A 15,114-nucleotide genomic window follows, 5' to 3' on the forward strand; every position below is an offset into this window, starting at 1 on the left:
AAAAAAAAAAAATTTATCTTTTTGCTCATGTCTAGAGGGACAAGCAATAGTGAAACAGTCAAAGGACTATAAAAACAACTTTATGGATTGAACTGTGTACCCTCCTCTTCTATCACCCTCTCTGCAAAAAGAGAAAAATTGAAGCCTAAATCCTCTATATCTATAAATAGAGACTGAAGACAGCAATCAAGTTAAATGAGTTCATTAAGGTTGGCCCCAGTGCGGTATGACTGGGGTACTTATAGAACAGTCCGAACAGTCACACACATATACACAAAGAACATTGTGTTAGGAATGTGGCAGAAACTGGGGTGATGCTTCTACAAGCAAAGGCAGCCTCCAGAAGTTAGGGAAGTCACAGGACAGATTCTTCCCATAAACACACACAGCAGGCATGTGAATATAAATGAGTGAGACAACAAAGCAAAAATGATCACTAGAGAGAGCTGAAAACTGTGGTGAACTGGAAGTTATGTTCGGTGTAATATTTGCAACTGCCCTATGGCACTTGGTCTCTCGGTCCTGCACCCTAAGTTACCAGTCTTCAAGATGTCAAAATTAAACATCCCATTTTTTAAAGAATGCAAATAATTTAAGTGTGTAACACTGCATGAGATATATTCAACATTCCTTCAGCCAAATCTGGCCTGGTCCACTAACAGAGAGCCTGTGATCTCTACCAAATCACTTGTCTACAATATAACCAACCAGTATCTGAGGACAGATACCAGTCTCCTTGAAAGTTCCTCTTCTCCAAAATAATGACGCTCAGATTAGCAGGGGAAAACCAGGAACCAACCACCTGCCGGGTAGGGCACGTGACATGAAAAGCTATTAGATTAAAAATCCGGTTTTCAGTTGACCTAATGAACATGTAATAAATACATATATCTCTTAGGTTCTCTACTAAAAACCGGCTAACAGAACGATGCATCATTGTCTTAAATCAAAATGCTGTGGGGTTGATCTTGAACTTAACAACTGTTACCCAAACACTTCTATAGCTAATTTCACTAAAAAAGTATTAAAAGTAGGACAGTATATATAGAAAGATAAAAATTCATCTTACACATTTACAGACCTGCTCAAATAAATTTTGATTTCTTTAAAATGCATACCTTTGGCCCTCCCTGGTGGTGCAGCGGGTTGAAGCACAGCTCTGAGAAGCTTAAGCCACTTCCGCATGAGTTTGATTCCCGCCTGCCCCAGAGGTGACCACATGGCATGGCAGACCTCTCCTGACCCGTCTGCTACTCCTCTCAGCAGTGTACTTCATCGATCTGCCTTTTCTGCTCCCCACTCTGTCACTGGTGAAGCCTCTTACCGCCCCTGAGCCTCTGGCCTGTACCCCAGTTCTGTCTGCACAAATAAATAAACCTTAAAAAAATAAAATAAAATGCATACCTTTGCATTCTGAGAATTAGGGAGGATAGTTAAATTTCATGGACATAATATATACTCCCCAGAGCAGCTATTTCAAAAAATTTTATGTGTAGCCCTGCTTTCACTGCCAGGATATAATAAAACACCCTGGTCTGGAACAGTGATCCACAAATAAACAGTCTGTTCAGTCATTAGAACCATGTGGGTGCTTTGTTACAAACAAGGATCTATCCCCCCACAAAGAAAAAAAATTAATACCATCTCCAAGGCAGGGATGAAAGAAGGAGTCTGTGTTTTAATAAATCTACTAAATCACAAACTCCAAGGATTAAAGTAAAATCGTCCCTAAGGAGCAGTAGTAGTCCAGGTCAGCACTACTACTAGGACATTCTAGCTTAACTTGTATTTCTCTCCCTCTTTCCCTGGGTTGTTCTTTACCTTTCTCCTGGTAAATAAATCCATTATTTAACCTTTTTGAGTGTGTCCTTAATGCAACTGAATTGTAAGTGTGAGGGTGAGGACCCACAGGCAGGCAACCCAATTCACACTGGGGTGCCCTATAACCGATTAAGGGTAGTTTATTTGTAACTTGACTGTTTTTAAGACAACTTATACTTTTATTACCCAGCCCAAGTTGGGTAAGTTTTGTTAGAGTCGTTGATCTTATCTATGTGTCTCATCACTGGGCACAGAATCATATATATATAGGAGGACCAAATAAGACACAGGGGAGAAAATAATAACAATACAAAAAACACCAAAACTAAAACAGACAATTATAAACCAGAGACATCCTGCAGGGGAGGAGGATGGAGAAGGATGGGAAGGAGGGAGGGATAAGCACAGGGGACTGTGATGATGGTGAATGGGAGAACTGGGGAAATTTTATGGGGTATACACTGCACATGGGGAGGAAAGTAAACATTGTGTTTTTTTGATTGTTTTTTTTTTATTCATACAGAACTGGGATACAGGCCAGAGATGCAGAGGGTGAGAGGATTCACCACGGACAGAGTTGGGAGCAGAACAGGCAGATCAAGGAAGCACACTGCTGAGGGGAGCAGCAGGCGGGCCAGGAAACATCTGCCACGCCATGCGGATCCCCTCTGGGGCAGGCAGGGATGGAACTCATGCAGAAGTGGCTTAAGCTTCTTTTGCAGTGCATTAACCCGCTGCGCCACCAGGAAGGGCGGTAAACATTTTTCTAAAAATGAACAATGATGTAAAATATAATAAATAAATTGATTTTTATAAAAGACTACCTTCAACAGTGGAGGAAGGGAAAAGTACTGGACTACGGTGATGGTACATGGGTGATCTGGTGATGGGAAGCCCACGGGGATTACAACTGAGACAGAAAAAGGCACAAAATGATGTAAAAATAAATTTAGTATCAATGACATGCTTCAAAAAAAAGACTGCCTTCTGCTAGACTCTCCCATGCTTTCATTGTACAGTGTGTTGACCTTAACAGGAAAAATATGGGGTTCCAGTGCAGAGTCGCTGATACACCTTCTGTCATGCCCTAGGATCATAGAGTAGAGATACAAGGAGAAGAAAACTCAAGGAGAAAAGAATCCCTACTTCCCTACTCACAGCAAAAAAACATAAAAGCAAGACACAGATTCTCCCTCTAAAGGTCAAGTCTTCAGATCTGAAAAGGAAATTGGTGAGGTGGGGAGGGAAAGGACAAGGGTAGCCAAAGTACCTTGAGGATAAATTCTGGAATTTTCCCAAATTTAATTAGAGGGCCATAAGTGAAGTTGATTGACGCCACGGGGGCCAGAGCAAAAAACAATTTAATCTTTTTGGCCAGCTCGGGTATCCGTGAAAATGCTATGAAACCTGTGGGAAGAAAAAGATGATAAACCGAATTCCATCTTTAGGGACTTTCGCCCTCCAGTGGCACCTATGAACAGTGCAGGCAAGGCCACTGCCCTGAGGCCAAATACTTGAAGGGGCCTTTTGAAGGACTGTGCACATGGAGTTGTAATAAAACAGCAAGTCAAGTACTTGTTAAATGCTTGTTTCTGCTTTAAACTTCGATATGCACTGATAAAAATTCAGATGGTCGGAACCAGCAGATCCTCCCTGCCTTTATTAATGCAAGCTGAAGAAAGGAAAATCTTACTCCTGAGGTCTCCACACCCCGCTCTTCCCAGCTTCAATGCTTACCCCTCCATCCCGAAGAACAACTTCCAGAAGCATTTCAATCAATCATTGCTGCCTCAAAGGAGATTTTCATGTTTAGAACAGGCTAGCTTTAAAATATCTATTCACTTCTTCCCAAATCACTTCTCATGTTAAACTTGGGTCATTCAGAAAGCTGGGAGGCAAAGGCCCACGTAGACAAACCACGGAAGAGGGGATGATATAAACCAATAACAAAAGAGAAAGTGCTTCGCTCCATTAACAAGAAAGACAAATGCAGTCATGTCACTTTTTCCTCAAAGGGAATTTGGTCGTCCTGATGGTGAGGCAACAGAACCACATATATCAAGCCATTTAAAGCATTCATACCTGTCTTGTGGCAGTTCTCCTTCTAAGGATACATTCTAAGGTCGTGTGCTATGTATACAAAGGTGTTAGTCACAGTAAACACCAAAGGGGAGAACTAAATACAGATCCCCACCCCCTAATCTAGGAACTCCTGCTTCCTACAATCATGGGCAATTTCTATTTTCTTTAAACTACTAAATTTTCTATTTTTGTTTGTAGTGAATACACATTGCTTTTATAATCGGTGTAAATTTAAGAATGCATAGGACTTTTAAAGTCAGTCAACTTTCTTGTTTTCTTTTTAAATCTCTGCACTTATAAAACTTCTTGGTTTCTACCCTTTCTTACCTCCTACTACTTAAGGAGGAAAATACTTGCTAGGCTACACTAATCCCCAAAGCCATATTTGGGGATTAATCACATGCCATATTTATCACTGATATTAGGTCTGAATTTTGAGAGAAGATGAAATATGACTGAAACTGCTTGTCCTATTCATGACTGCTAGGCATTGGAAAACAAAAATGATTTATAAGAACCTGCAACAAGACATTCTCTTAACTTCCAGGACTTATTTCATACATACCTATTGAGGTGCCTTGAGAGTGGCCCACATAAAATAACTGCTTTTGACCAGTTTTATTGAGAACAAAGTTAATTGAAGCTGGTAGGTCATATTCCGCCATCTCATCATAACTACAGTCCAAAAAAAGAAATGCATGAGACATCACACACAAGAGCCCACAAATATATAATATGTGCAGTTTGATCACAACTGGTGAATAGATAATATTTTGGAGCGAGGCACTGCTAACTCCTAAAGCACAGCACAGAGGAAACATCCCCGAATCTCAAAAGCCTCCTTGGCCTCCCTCCTTACAATGTCTCCCAAAGACAACCTTCATTCTCATTTTTACACCTTACATTGTTTTACTCACGTTGAACTTTTCTATTTCTGGGACTAAGCAGTATCTATTCTCCTGTATCTGGCGTCATCCAGGCTGTCACAGAATGCTGATGTATCACCCTTAAGATGTCCATTCAGGGCTCTCTCTGGTGGCACAATGGGTTAGGGTGCAGCCACTTCAGTGAGAGTTCAATCCCCTCCCCAGAGCTGACCCACCCCAGAGCTGCACCCACAAGAGAGGTGCAGCAGACCTCTCCTGACCCGCCCGCTGCTCCCCTCAGCAGTGTACTTTGTCAGTCGGCCTGTTCTGCTCTCCACTCTGTCTCTGGTGAGTCCTCTCACCCCCCACACCTCTGGCCTGTACCCCCGTTCTGTATGTATAAATAAATAAATCTTTAAAAATAAATAATAAGATGTCCATTCAACGGACCACCAATGGACAGGTGGTGGTTTCTGATTTTTCTCTATACAAGCAGTGTGACAAAATATTATGCTATGTGCCTTTTGGTAAAAGGTCTCACTCATGTTTTCTGGCCCTTAGACTGGCTCCAGCTTGACAAACGGGAAGCCACCAGTAGGACATGCTGACACCTTGTGCAGAGACCCAGCCCTGGGCCATGTGGGGAGCACATGTTGTCAGCAGGCGGCGGAACAACTGTTTCCATCACCGACCAGGGCCGAAGGTCTCCCCTATAGCCTCACCTTCCACCTCTCATCACCCTATGACATAGGCACTAATTTTCCTTGTTTTAACAAAAAGGAAACAGACATGGAGGGCTTATGGAACATATCCGATGGAACATGTTTGGTTAATAGGTAGAGCCAGACCTAAGAGAAGGGAGAGGAGAATTTCTGAAAACAGAAAAGTTTATGGAAGAGAGAACACGTAACCACACTGTGACCCAGATTACCCAGCAGCACCCACACCACCAGGAAGGCCGAAATAGCGAACTATACCTAAGCAAGTCTATCTTAAATGTAATCATTTACTTATCACTTACCTTAATGGCTTTGTATTAAATTTCCAACAAGGTTTCAAATCTTTCAGGAGCCATCAGTTTCCCCCCTCACAGCCCTTCCCTTACTCATTTGTCGGCCTCCCCAGTGTCTACATTAAGCCACCAGGGAAAGAGAACCCTGTCATTTCCATCCCGATATACCTGAAGGCCCAGAACTCATCCTGAGAAACTGAAAGTGTCTTGTGTTTCCGAGACCAGGTGTTCCCCCGGCTGTTTCCCATCCACACATCAAAGCCAGCGTCTGCCAGGATGAAGCCCAGGCTGTTGCTGGGCAGATTGGTGATCCAGTTGCTAGAATCTGCCAGCAAGCCATGTTGCAGGAAAGCCACTGGTTTGGGATCTGGAAAAAACATTCATCTTTAGGGGTTAGCAGTACCTCGCTCCAAAATATTACTATCCAGGTAGTAAAAAATACAAAAGCATACTAGACTGTTAAGAATGTAATATGAGCTTCTTAAAACAGTTCTGGTAAGGTAACAGAGAGACTGGATTGGTAGTCAGACATACAACTGAACCATCAAAAAAAGTCTTAGGATGGTCTTACAAACTTATGAAACGTTTCTAGACTTTGTTTCAGTAATTGTATTTGTACTTCTCACAATGTATCCCAACAAAACACAAGAAATACGATCATGCAAATTCATAATGAACACATACAAATTTCTATACACACAGATTTATTTCCTACTCACCTTTGGTAGTGAGGCAGTAAAGAAAATCAAGCATTGGGAGCTGAAGAACCATGATCTTAGGCTACTAACCATGTTGTTACCCTGCATGCGGACCACTCATTTGGTCATTAAACATTACTGAGTGCCAACTATGGGTAAGGCTTTCTTCACAGCAAAGGAAAAAAAAGCAGGCGAGAGAAAACTGGAGCAGACAAGACACCAACCATGAGCTTGTGAGGCATGGGTTCAAATCTGCCTGAAGCCATGTATTTCAACGTCGCCCAGAATTTACTGCATCCCTTCAAGCTTGAAAATTAATATGGACCTCACAGAGAGTAACAGCACATAGGTCTTTATATGAAAAGTTTTTAGCAAAGTGTTGGTGCACAGGAGGAGTTCAATAAGCATTAGATCCCATAAGTAAGTGTTAAGTGGGCTTAGCCAGTCTGTCTCACGTCCATAAGTAAGTGTTAAAAAAGGAGTGAGGTCGGGCCCTCCCTGGTGGTGCAGCGGGTTAAAGCACAGCACTAACAAGCTTAAGCCACTTCCAAATGAGTTCGATCCCCGCCTGCCCTGGAGGAGATCCACAGGGTGAGGCAGACATCTCCTGACCCGCCCGCTGCTCCCCTCAGCAGTGTACTTCGTCGATCTGCTCCCCACTCTGTTCCTGGTGAATCCTCTCACCCTCCACATCTCTGACCTGTAGCCCAGGTCTGTATAAATAAATAAATCTTTAAAAAAAAGGAGTGAGATCACTAGCTGCCTGGCTTGGTGACTTACACATTAGCCAAAATGAACATTTTGTGTTTCTTTTGCCTACTGCCCAATCTCTACAATAGTGAAACCCTGGAAATAAGCTTGGGGTTGAGGGGTCAAATAATCCTTGTGTCACTTGATGCAATAGTCAAGCCACCAGTATGGCAAGGATGGGGCAGCCCAGAGAGAGGCATAACCTGGCTTGGCAGGGAGAGAGAAAAAGCAGAGTACAAAGTCACAGCTGAACCTCTCTCATCACAACTATGCAAAGGAAAAGCATGCCAGTGGGGAGTGTGAGCTAGAAAGGAAAAATGGGCAGAAGGCTTTGCCAGAATTGTCAGGTGGGAAGTGAACTGAACAAGTTGTATTTCCTTTAATGTCCTTCCATGGATTTGGAAAATAATAAGTTCCTCTGTAAGTGACAGTTCCTCCCTTGATAACCCCAGGGAGCACCCGAAACAGGAATGGACCCCTGGAGCTAGGCAATAGGTGCAGCTGCTGTCAGGTTGTTAAAAGGCCCAAAGTCTGATGGGGAACCCACGGGGATTACAATTAAGATGGAAAAAAAAATGTACAAAATGATGTAAAAATAAACTTTTGTAATTAAAAAAAAAAAAAAAGGCCCAAAGTCATGGCCAGGCTTTTGTAACCACAAAACAGCAGCCTCTGCCCTGCGAGGGCTTCTTGAGCACAGGACAGAGACAAACAGACCAAAATAGGGGCAGCTTTCTATGTACATCTTTCACTACAGATGTTCATTTTAGTGTTCCCTAACAAGACTAAATTTACTGGAAAAGTTCTATGTACAAGGCATGGGGTAGTTACAGCATTTTATAAGGAGTGGGGCTCCCTGACCCCAATGCAGCTCATAATCCAGGTAGGGAAATAAGAAAAATCACACAAAGTTCAAAACTATAAATGCCAGTAAATGATAATTACTGACATTAATTCATCACTGAATTATAGTTGATGAAATGTTTTTTAAATATGGTTCCCCATGGACCCTGCCTGGTGGTGCAGCGGGTTAGGCCTTAGCACTGCAAGCTGGCAGCAGCCGCTTCAGTGCAAGCTTGATCCCCAGCCAGGGAGTTACCCACGTGGCTCCCCTCAGCAGTGTATTTCATCGATCTGTCTGTTCTGCTCCCAACTCTGTCTCTGGTGAATCCTCTCACCGCCCCTGTACCTCTGGCCTGCACCCTAGTTCTATATGTATAAATAAATAAATCTTTTAATTATACACACACACACACACACACACACACACACACACATATATATACACATTGCATCTTCTGTAAATTTCTGGTGCTTACTATGGATTAACTATAGTGATAGCTTGGAAGGGGAGGGAATTCACGAGGGCAAACTACTTCCTCCTGTGAAAAGCACCATTTCAGCTGAAGAGTACAAGATCACCTTTGAGCTCAGAGTGAAATGGTCAGAACACACTGCAGGATAGGTGAGAGGAAAGTGTGTTACTCAGCCTGGGGGTGGGTTATTTGACCAGGAACTTAAATAAGAGGGAGATTGCCCCACAAACGGTTTCAGTGAAGAAACAGAAACCAATGTAGAGAGAACTGACACCACACCCCCAGGCCTCGGGTGTGGGACACTAGAGGGCATACTCCCTACAAGAGTGGAGATCGTGGGCAGATTAGGGAACTACCAGTCAAGTTCAGCAACTTACTAACTGGGGACAGTGGGGGAAATGAAAGACTTACAGGGTGCACATCCTTCCAGGCTGTGCACTTTCTCCCTCCAATAAATAAAGGGTCCCCTGAGGATGGAATTGCAGGGGACACAGCCCACTGGCATCCCGGCACCATGGTTCTATGAGACACGATGGGTCATCCACAGAGAACGTATTAACAAAAGCCGGCCAGGGCTGTGAGGTAAGTGCTAAACCTGTGTGCCCCTTCCCTCTGGTATTCAGTGAAAGCAATGGGTCAAGTCACCGGAAACAGGCCTGCCCATCCATCCACCAACTTCCTTCACCTGCTCCCTCTGGGGGAAGAAAGGAAGAAATTACATTGTTCTATCCAATGCCATTATCAATGGATGACTTAAAGGTTAGCTGGCCTACCAAGCTTCTCTCTGAGAGGGTAAACTTTCTGCCATTTATCTCTTGGTTTTCTTTTCACAGTGCTGAGAGAAGGTGATTGGACTGAGGGCAAGCTATCATCACGCACTTCCACACTCTGAAGTACAAGCTGGTACTATTTCCATTTTACAGAAGAAGGAATTGTGGCCAGAGAAGTCAAGTAATTGCCCATAACTAAAGGAGAGCTAGTAAGTGGGAGGAGTTGGGATTTGAACTCAGGTATATCTGATGCCAGGGACTGCTTTTCTCATGGGGAAGAAAGTTAACTAGAGAAAAGTCATTCTAGAGCACACAGAAGGCCCTTGGAGACCAAATGCAGAAGGGGGGGAGTCATTTTGGAGAGAGCTGACCCAGATGGGTAAAGAGTATGGAGAAGGGTCACAGGCTCAGCCCTGCTGATTCAGGCTGGCCTCCTTGAACCTCTGCATTCCAGCACCCAAGGCCTAATCTGTCCCAAGGCCTAATCTGTCCGAGAGCAAACCGGAGCAGCAGGACGAGGGCTGCCTTCCCCAGCCGTTTCCTACCTCTGGTGAGTTTTTCCCAAACTAGCTCAGGGAAAAGCCTAAAAGCAAGTTGGCCCCTAGAGTGCAAGTGCTTCATCAAGGTCATCTGCGTGGTTAGCACCAAGTCAGCAAAAAGAAGCAGCATTGACAGCCCACCACTATGCTACTGCCTGATCAGGCCCAGATGTGGGTGGAGGTGAGATTATTCAGGCTCCTAAAATGAAACTGCTGAGGCCAGTGGCATGAGAGGAACGCGCGTGGGTACAGGGGAAGTGCCCCCCTCCTCCCTAGGCACCAGCCTTCTCTACCAGGTCAACATCGACACAGCCCCCACAATGCTCTAACATGCTTGTGAGAGATCAGCTGAGGTCCAAAGGAGAACCAAAAGAACAAGGAGGAGGTCAAGAGATGGGGGTGTTGACATGGAACACATCTTGGTTCTTACTAGTTGTGAAACCTGGTGGGATTTCTCAGCGGCTCTAAAGTCTAAGTGCCCTTTTCTACAGTGAGGAAGATACTGTGGCTGATACATAATAAAAGGTCAACATATAACAGTCACTCATGATCATAATATACAAGTGTAATAAAATACTATTAGGAGCACTCTGAAGAAAGATAGAATGAAGAGGCATTCTTCAGGCAGGTAACAGAATCATAGCTACAGTGAGCACGCTCTGTGAGGTGCAGTGCCAAGCGCCATCCATACACACACACAGGTAAGTCACCAAACACCTCTCTGATCTAGTGTGGTGGGCTGAGTATTGGTTCATCAAAGATGTCCATGCCCAAGTCCCTGGAACCATGAATATATTGTCTTACACGGAAAAAGGCACTTCGCAGATGTGATTAAAGATCCTGACTTGGGAGCATCATCCTGGTTTGTCTAGCAGGCCCACTGGGCAGCTTTGTAAAAGCTGGAAAAGGCAAGACAAAGGAGCCTTCTCTTGCCCTGCGAGGAGGAGCGCAGCCTCGCCAATACCTTGACCTCAAGACTTCTGACCTCCAGAACTGTAAGATAATAAATGTGTGTTGTTTCAAGCCACAAGTTTGTGATAGTTGTTTCAGCAGCAATCAGAAACTAACACATGGAGCTAGTTTTACCCTTGTTTTTCAGACAACAACTCTGAGACCCAGTGTGGCTGAGGAATCAGTGCACAGTCAGACAGTCAGCAGTCCTTAGCAGGCCTCAGGGGCCAGACCCAGCTTTAATCAGCTACTGTTGGGCCCCCTGAAGAAGAGAGGCCAGGGAGTTAGGGAGTAACCTGTTCCCAGAGTATGTCAGGTTGCGGCAGGCCCCACTACAGCCTTGCTTCTATCTAGCTCAGGGAGCTAGAGTTCCGACATCCTACATATGGGCCCCAGGAACCCCTCTACGCAACTGTTTGCCACATTTGGTAGTGTATAAGCACTTGCTCTGAGTCTAGCCAATGGCTCCTAAATCTGGCTGCTCATCAGACTTGCCTGAGAAGTTTGTTAACAGGATTCCTGAGACCTACCCCCACCTCTCATCCCCAGGGATTCTCAGGTAAGGCCCAGAATTCTGCATTTCAAAGCTAATTCTTCAGCTGAGATCCTTGTCCAGGACTGACTCCCTGGCAGCCTGGCAGCACAGGCCCATTGATCTCCCATCCACAGGAGCAGGCTGGCTCCTTTTTAATTTATGAGGCAACTGAATAACTTAATCTTCCAGAACAATTTAGAAAAAAACGTTGTAGGTTCCACTTCTACAAAGGTCCTAGAAAAAAATGGGCCATAAGTACTGCATTCCCACCACTTACCCAGCGATGTAGTCAGAGCCACACCTCAGTTTAGACTCCTGGGTCTGCACAAGTCAGGGAAGTTTGAGGGCCAGCAAAGTAGACTCTGAGCTCTGCACATGCCCCAAATCCAGGGGCTGGTTCAACCAGCTCAAGAAACGGTTTAGACTGCCAAAAGCTGAGACTCAGGAGTTTGCTAAATGTGCCCCAACTACTTAAGATACATCCTAACATCATCCTGGCAGCTGGATGACTTGTAGTTATTACCAGTATTTGCTATAATGCTACCAATCATGTGCAAACATTGTTAAACAATGTTAAAAGAGACATGTTAAGGTCTACCCCCCAGTTAAAAATGAGGCCTCCCTGGGCATGCAGGGGTTAAAGTCTCAGTGCTTTCAAGCAATTGCCAGCCACTTAGGCCTGAGTTCATCCCTGGCCAGGGAGTTAACTCAAAGGGCACAGCAGACCTTTCTCATTTCAGTGTTTTAGTAGATTTGTCTATTCTGCTCCCTATTCTGCCTTTGAAGAATCCTCTCATCCCCACACACCTCTGGGCTACACCACAGTTCTTGCATGCATAAATAAGTAAAAATAAATCTTTAAAAATATAAAATAAAAATGAAGTAACTGGGACCTGGGAGAGAGCTTAATTAACCTACCTAAAACATTCACCTTTCAGTGAGGCAGGTCAAAACTGAAGTCAGTCTCAAAGTCCTTGTTCTTAATAATTTCTTTAAAGATAAAGACATTGAAAACTAAAGGGGGGGGGGACAGATGTGCTTTTTAAGTATTCCACCTGTAAACTGTCATTTCATTCCAAGGCTCCTCCCCCAAATTGGTAACTATCAAAATCACCTGGGGTATTAAGAAATCATGCACTTCTGCCTCTGGTCCTAATTTAGGGAACTGGGAAGCCCAAGGATGGAGTCTTACTTTTGACAAGCTCCACTCTTCTGACGCAGCCCACCTGTAATATTCAATATAAGGGAGGATGTCCAGAGGGCAGCTTTGCCATAGAGGCCGGGTAACCTGCTGCGCCTCCCCCTGTTTGGACCTTTAGTTCCTTCTGTCAGTGAGCAATTTGGACTAGAGCTAAGTCATGGGACTCCCTGGCCAACCGTAAAGCTCTACAGACTCAAGGTGCTATAATACGAAGCAGTGTGGAGGTGAGCTGTGGTGGCAAAGAGGAGCAAGGAAGCAGAAGGCAGGTTATGGGGGAGGTGAGCCGCTCTGTTGTCACATGACGGAGTCTGAGCCCAGCTCCACCTACACTAATCGCATGTCCTGGCTCTAACACTTCCCTCTAAGCCTCAGAGCTTCTCTCTGCAAAGTGGAAGAATAGGGCAAAGGGCGTGCCTCACCCTGTGTGCACAGGAGGCTTAAAAGGCTGCGTTTTGCAGTGTGCCTGTGGTGTCTGTGGGTGAGAGTCTGGGAGGGTGAATATGCAATGTTTTTTCCTTCCATCTACTTACTGCAGCCTTTATTCACGGAGCTTGTAGGGGCGAACACCAGGGGCCGCACACTCCCTCCACGCTGTGCAATGGTCAGAACAGCTGTGGGGTGGGGAGCAGAATGCACTCTAGAAGGTGGGCGGGCAGTTCCCTTCCCTTTTTTCTTGAGTGCTCCCCATGCCCTGATCAAAAGCTGTGCTCCATGCATACCATTAAATGAATTCTAGGGAAATTCCTGGACATCTTAACCCTAATTATAGGTGAGGAAACAGACTAAAGGGGTGAATTAACTTGCCAGGAAAAGCAGCTGGTGGGTGGTAATACCAGGCTCCACAGGTTTTCTGACCAACTCTCCACCCACTTGATTCTTAAGAGTGCAGACAGGGTCCTAGAAAGTACTTGATTTTGATCATTTGTATACTAATGATACTGATAACGTTCCTGGAGATCAGTGCTTTTGACTTTTGCCTGTGCTTTCCAGATGAAAGCCTACTCAGTAAGTCTTGCGAAGGTGGTACTAGAACTACCTTCAGGGGTCTATCTGATGTCAAACAGGGATTTATTTCCATGCCTGACTGATCATTTCTCTGGGTTGGCCTGGAGGGAACAGGGGACTGGACATACTCCCTTAGATTACAGGTGAATCCAGTAGGGACACAGCCGTTGGTGGGCTGTCAGAAGAGTGGAGGGAGCTCGTCAAAAATAAGGCTCCATATCTTCCTCCATTGTGGGGGTGACTGAGAAGTCATGAAATTAAAATTAATGAAGGGAATGACCAAGGTAAAGCAAGAGGCCATCTGGAATACAGAACTTATGTGTGTGCCCAGTGTCTGCGTGGCAAATGGAATTTATGCATGAGTCAACCACAGCAAACAAGCATCCTAACACCTAGAATTGGGACTTTGGACACCACATCACTCAAGTTTCATACCCACTACTGAATCTCAACTTCAGAGAGAATAATCACTCCCTTTTGTATGCATACTTTCCCCCCATTTTTAAATTGTTTTTTAATTAAATTCTTTATTGAGGTAACAACGGCACACAACACTGTCATTTAGGGGTGTAGGTTCCATTGTGCATCTATACGACATCTTCTAACCCACACTTATCTATTTGGGGACACTTAGGTTGTCTGCATAACTTGGCTCTTAGGAATAGTGCTGCAATGAACAGGGGAGAGCAGATGTCCCCTCACATCAGAGTCTCAGTATTCTACAGGTAGGCAGCTCTGCCCATAGAAACTGTATTTTTCTTCCCTCTCATAACATTTGCATTACCTTGCCAACTGTAATCCCCTTGAGACCTCAAATAAAAGTCTTGCTTGTACTTGCAGATAAAGTTCTGACTCGAAACTAAGGGCTCCTTTGACACATTGCATCTGGACTGCTGTAACAACACATAGACTGGTAGCTGCTAAACAAAAGAAAGATCAGTGTCAGGGTCAGCTGTTTCCTGGTTTACAGACTGCCTCACTGCACCACACAGCAGGCAGGGAGAGGGAACGTGCTAGGGGCTCTTTAAAAGGGCACTATTGCACCCATTCATGAAGGCTGTCACCCCATCAATCCCCCAAAAATCCCCCCAAATAACACGGCATGGGCATTAGATTTCAACATATAAATGGTGGGGGCGGGGAGATACCAACATTTAGTTTACAGCATATGGCTTGTTGGAGAGAACTGGACGCTGCGGAAGCAGAATAAAAAACTGCCATTAAATTCACAACGACATTTACACTGAATTTACACTGGTGAGATGTTTATACGTTTTAGTTCATCTAATTTTAACAACAACCTATCCAGTGGCAAGTATTCTTCCTTCCATTTTTCAAATGAATAGAAAAACCTTGAGAAGTAAGCTGCCAAAGTCACACACCTATTTCAAGTGGTCCGCAGAACTTAAACCCAAGGCCAGAGCTGTTAACATCTTCATATTTAACTGCCAGGTGAAAGATTCTAGTTTTACCACCCCAGGAAGCCCTTGAGCTGTGTCTATGGCTGCCTGTGAGCTCAGAAGTAGGAAACTCAACCCGAAGTGTCCTCAAGCAAGGAATTCCACAAG

General features: G+C 44.5%; 1 protein-coding gene across 1 annotated transcript in view; it reads right to left on the minus strand.

Annotated features, from left to right (window-relative positions):
• LIPA (lipase A, lysosomal acid, cholesterol esterase) overlaps positions 1 to 15,114 on the minus strand; it is a 33,622-nt gene that overhangs the window by 6,913 nt on the left and 11,595 nt on the right. The window contains exons 4-6 of the mRNA XM_004680905.2: positions 5,950 to 6,148; positions 4,469 to 4,578; positions 3,092 to 3,228 (exon numbers count right to left, since the gene is read on the minus strand). Coding sequence (XP_004680962.1) covers positions 3,092 to 3,228; positions 4,469 to 4,578; positions 5,950 to 6,148 — 446 coding nt within the window. The remainder of the gene's footprint in view (positions 1 to 3,091; positions 3,229 to 4,468; positions 4,579 to 5,949; positions 6,149 to 15,114) is intronic.

This window comes from Condylura cristata, unplaced genomic scaffold, assembly GCF_000260355.1.
Source record: "Condylura cristata isolate star-nosed mole 26May11 unplaced genomic scaffold, ConCri1.0 scaffold00011, whole genome shotgun sequence".
In the NCBI taxonomy this organism is placed as follows: domain Eukaryota; kingdom Metazoa; phylum Chordata; class Mammalia; order Eulipotyphla; family Talpidae; genus Condylura; species Condylura cristata.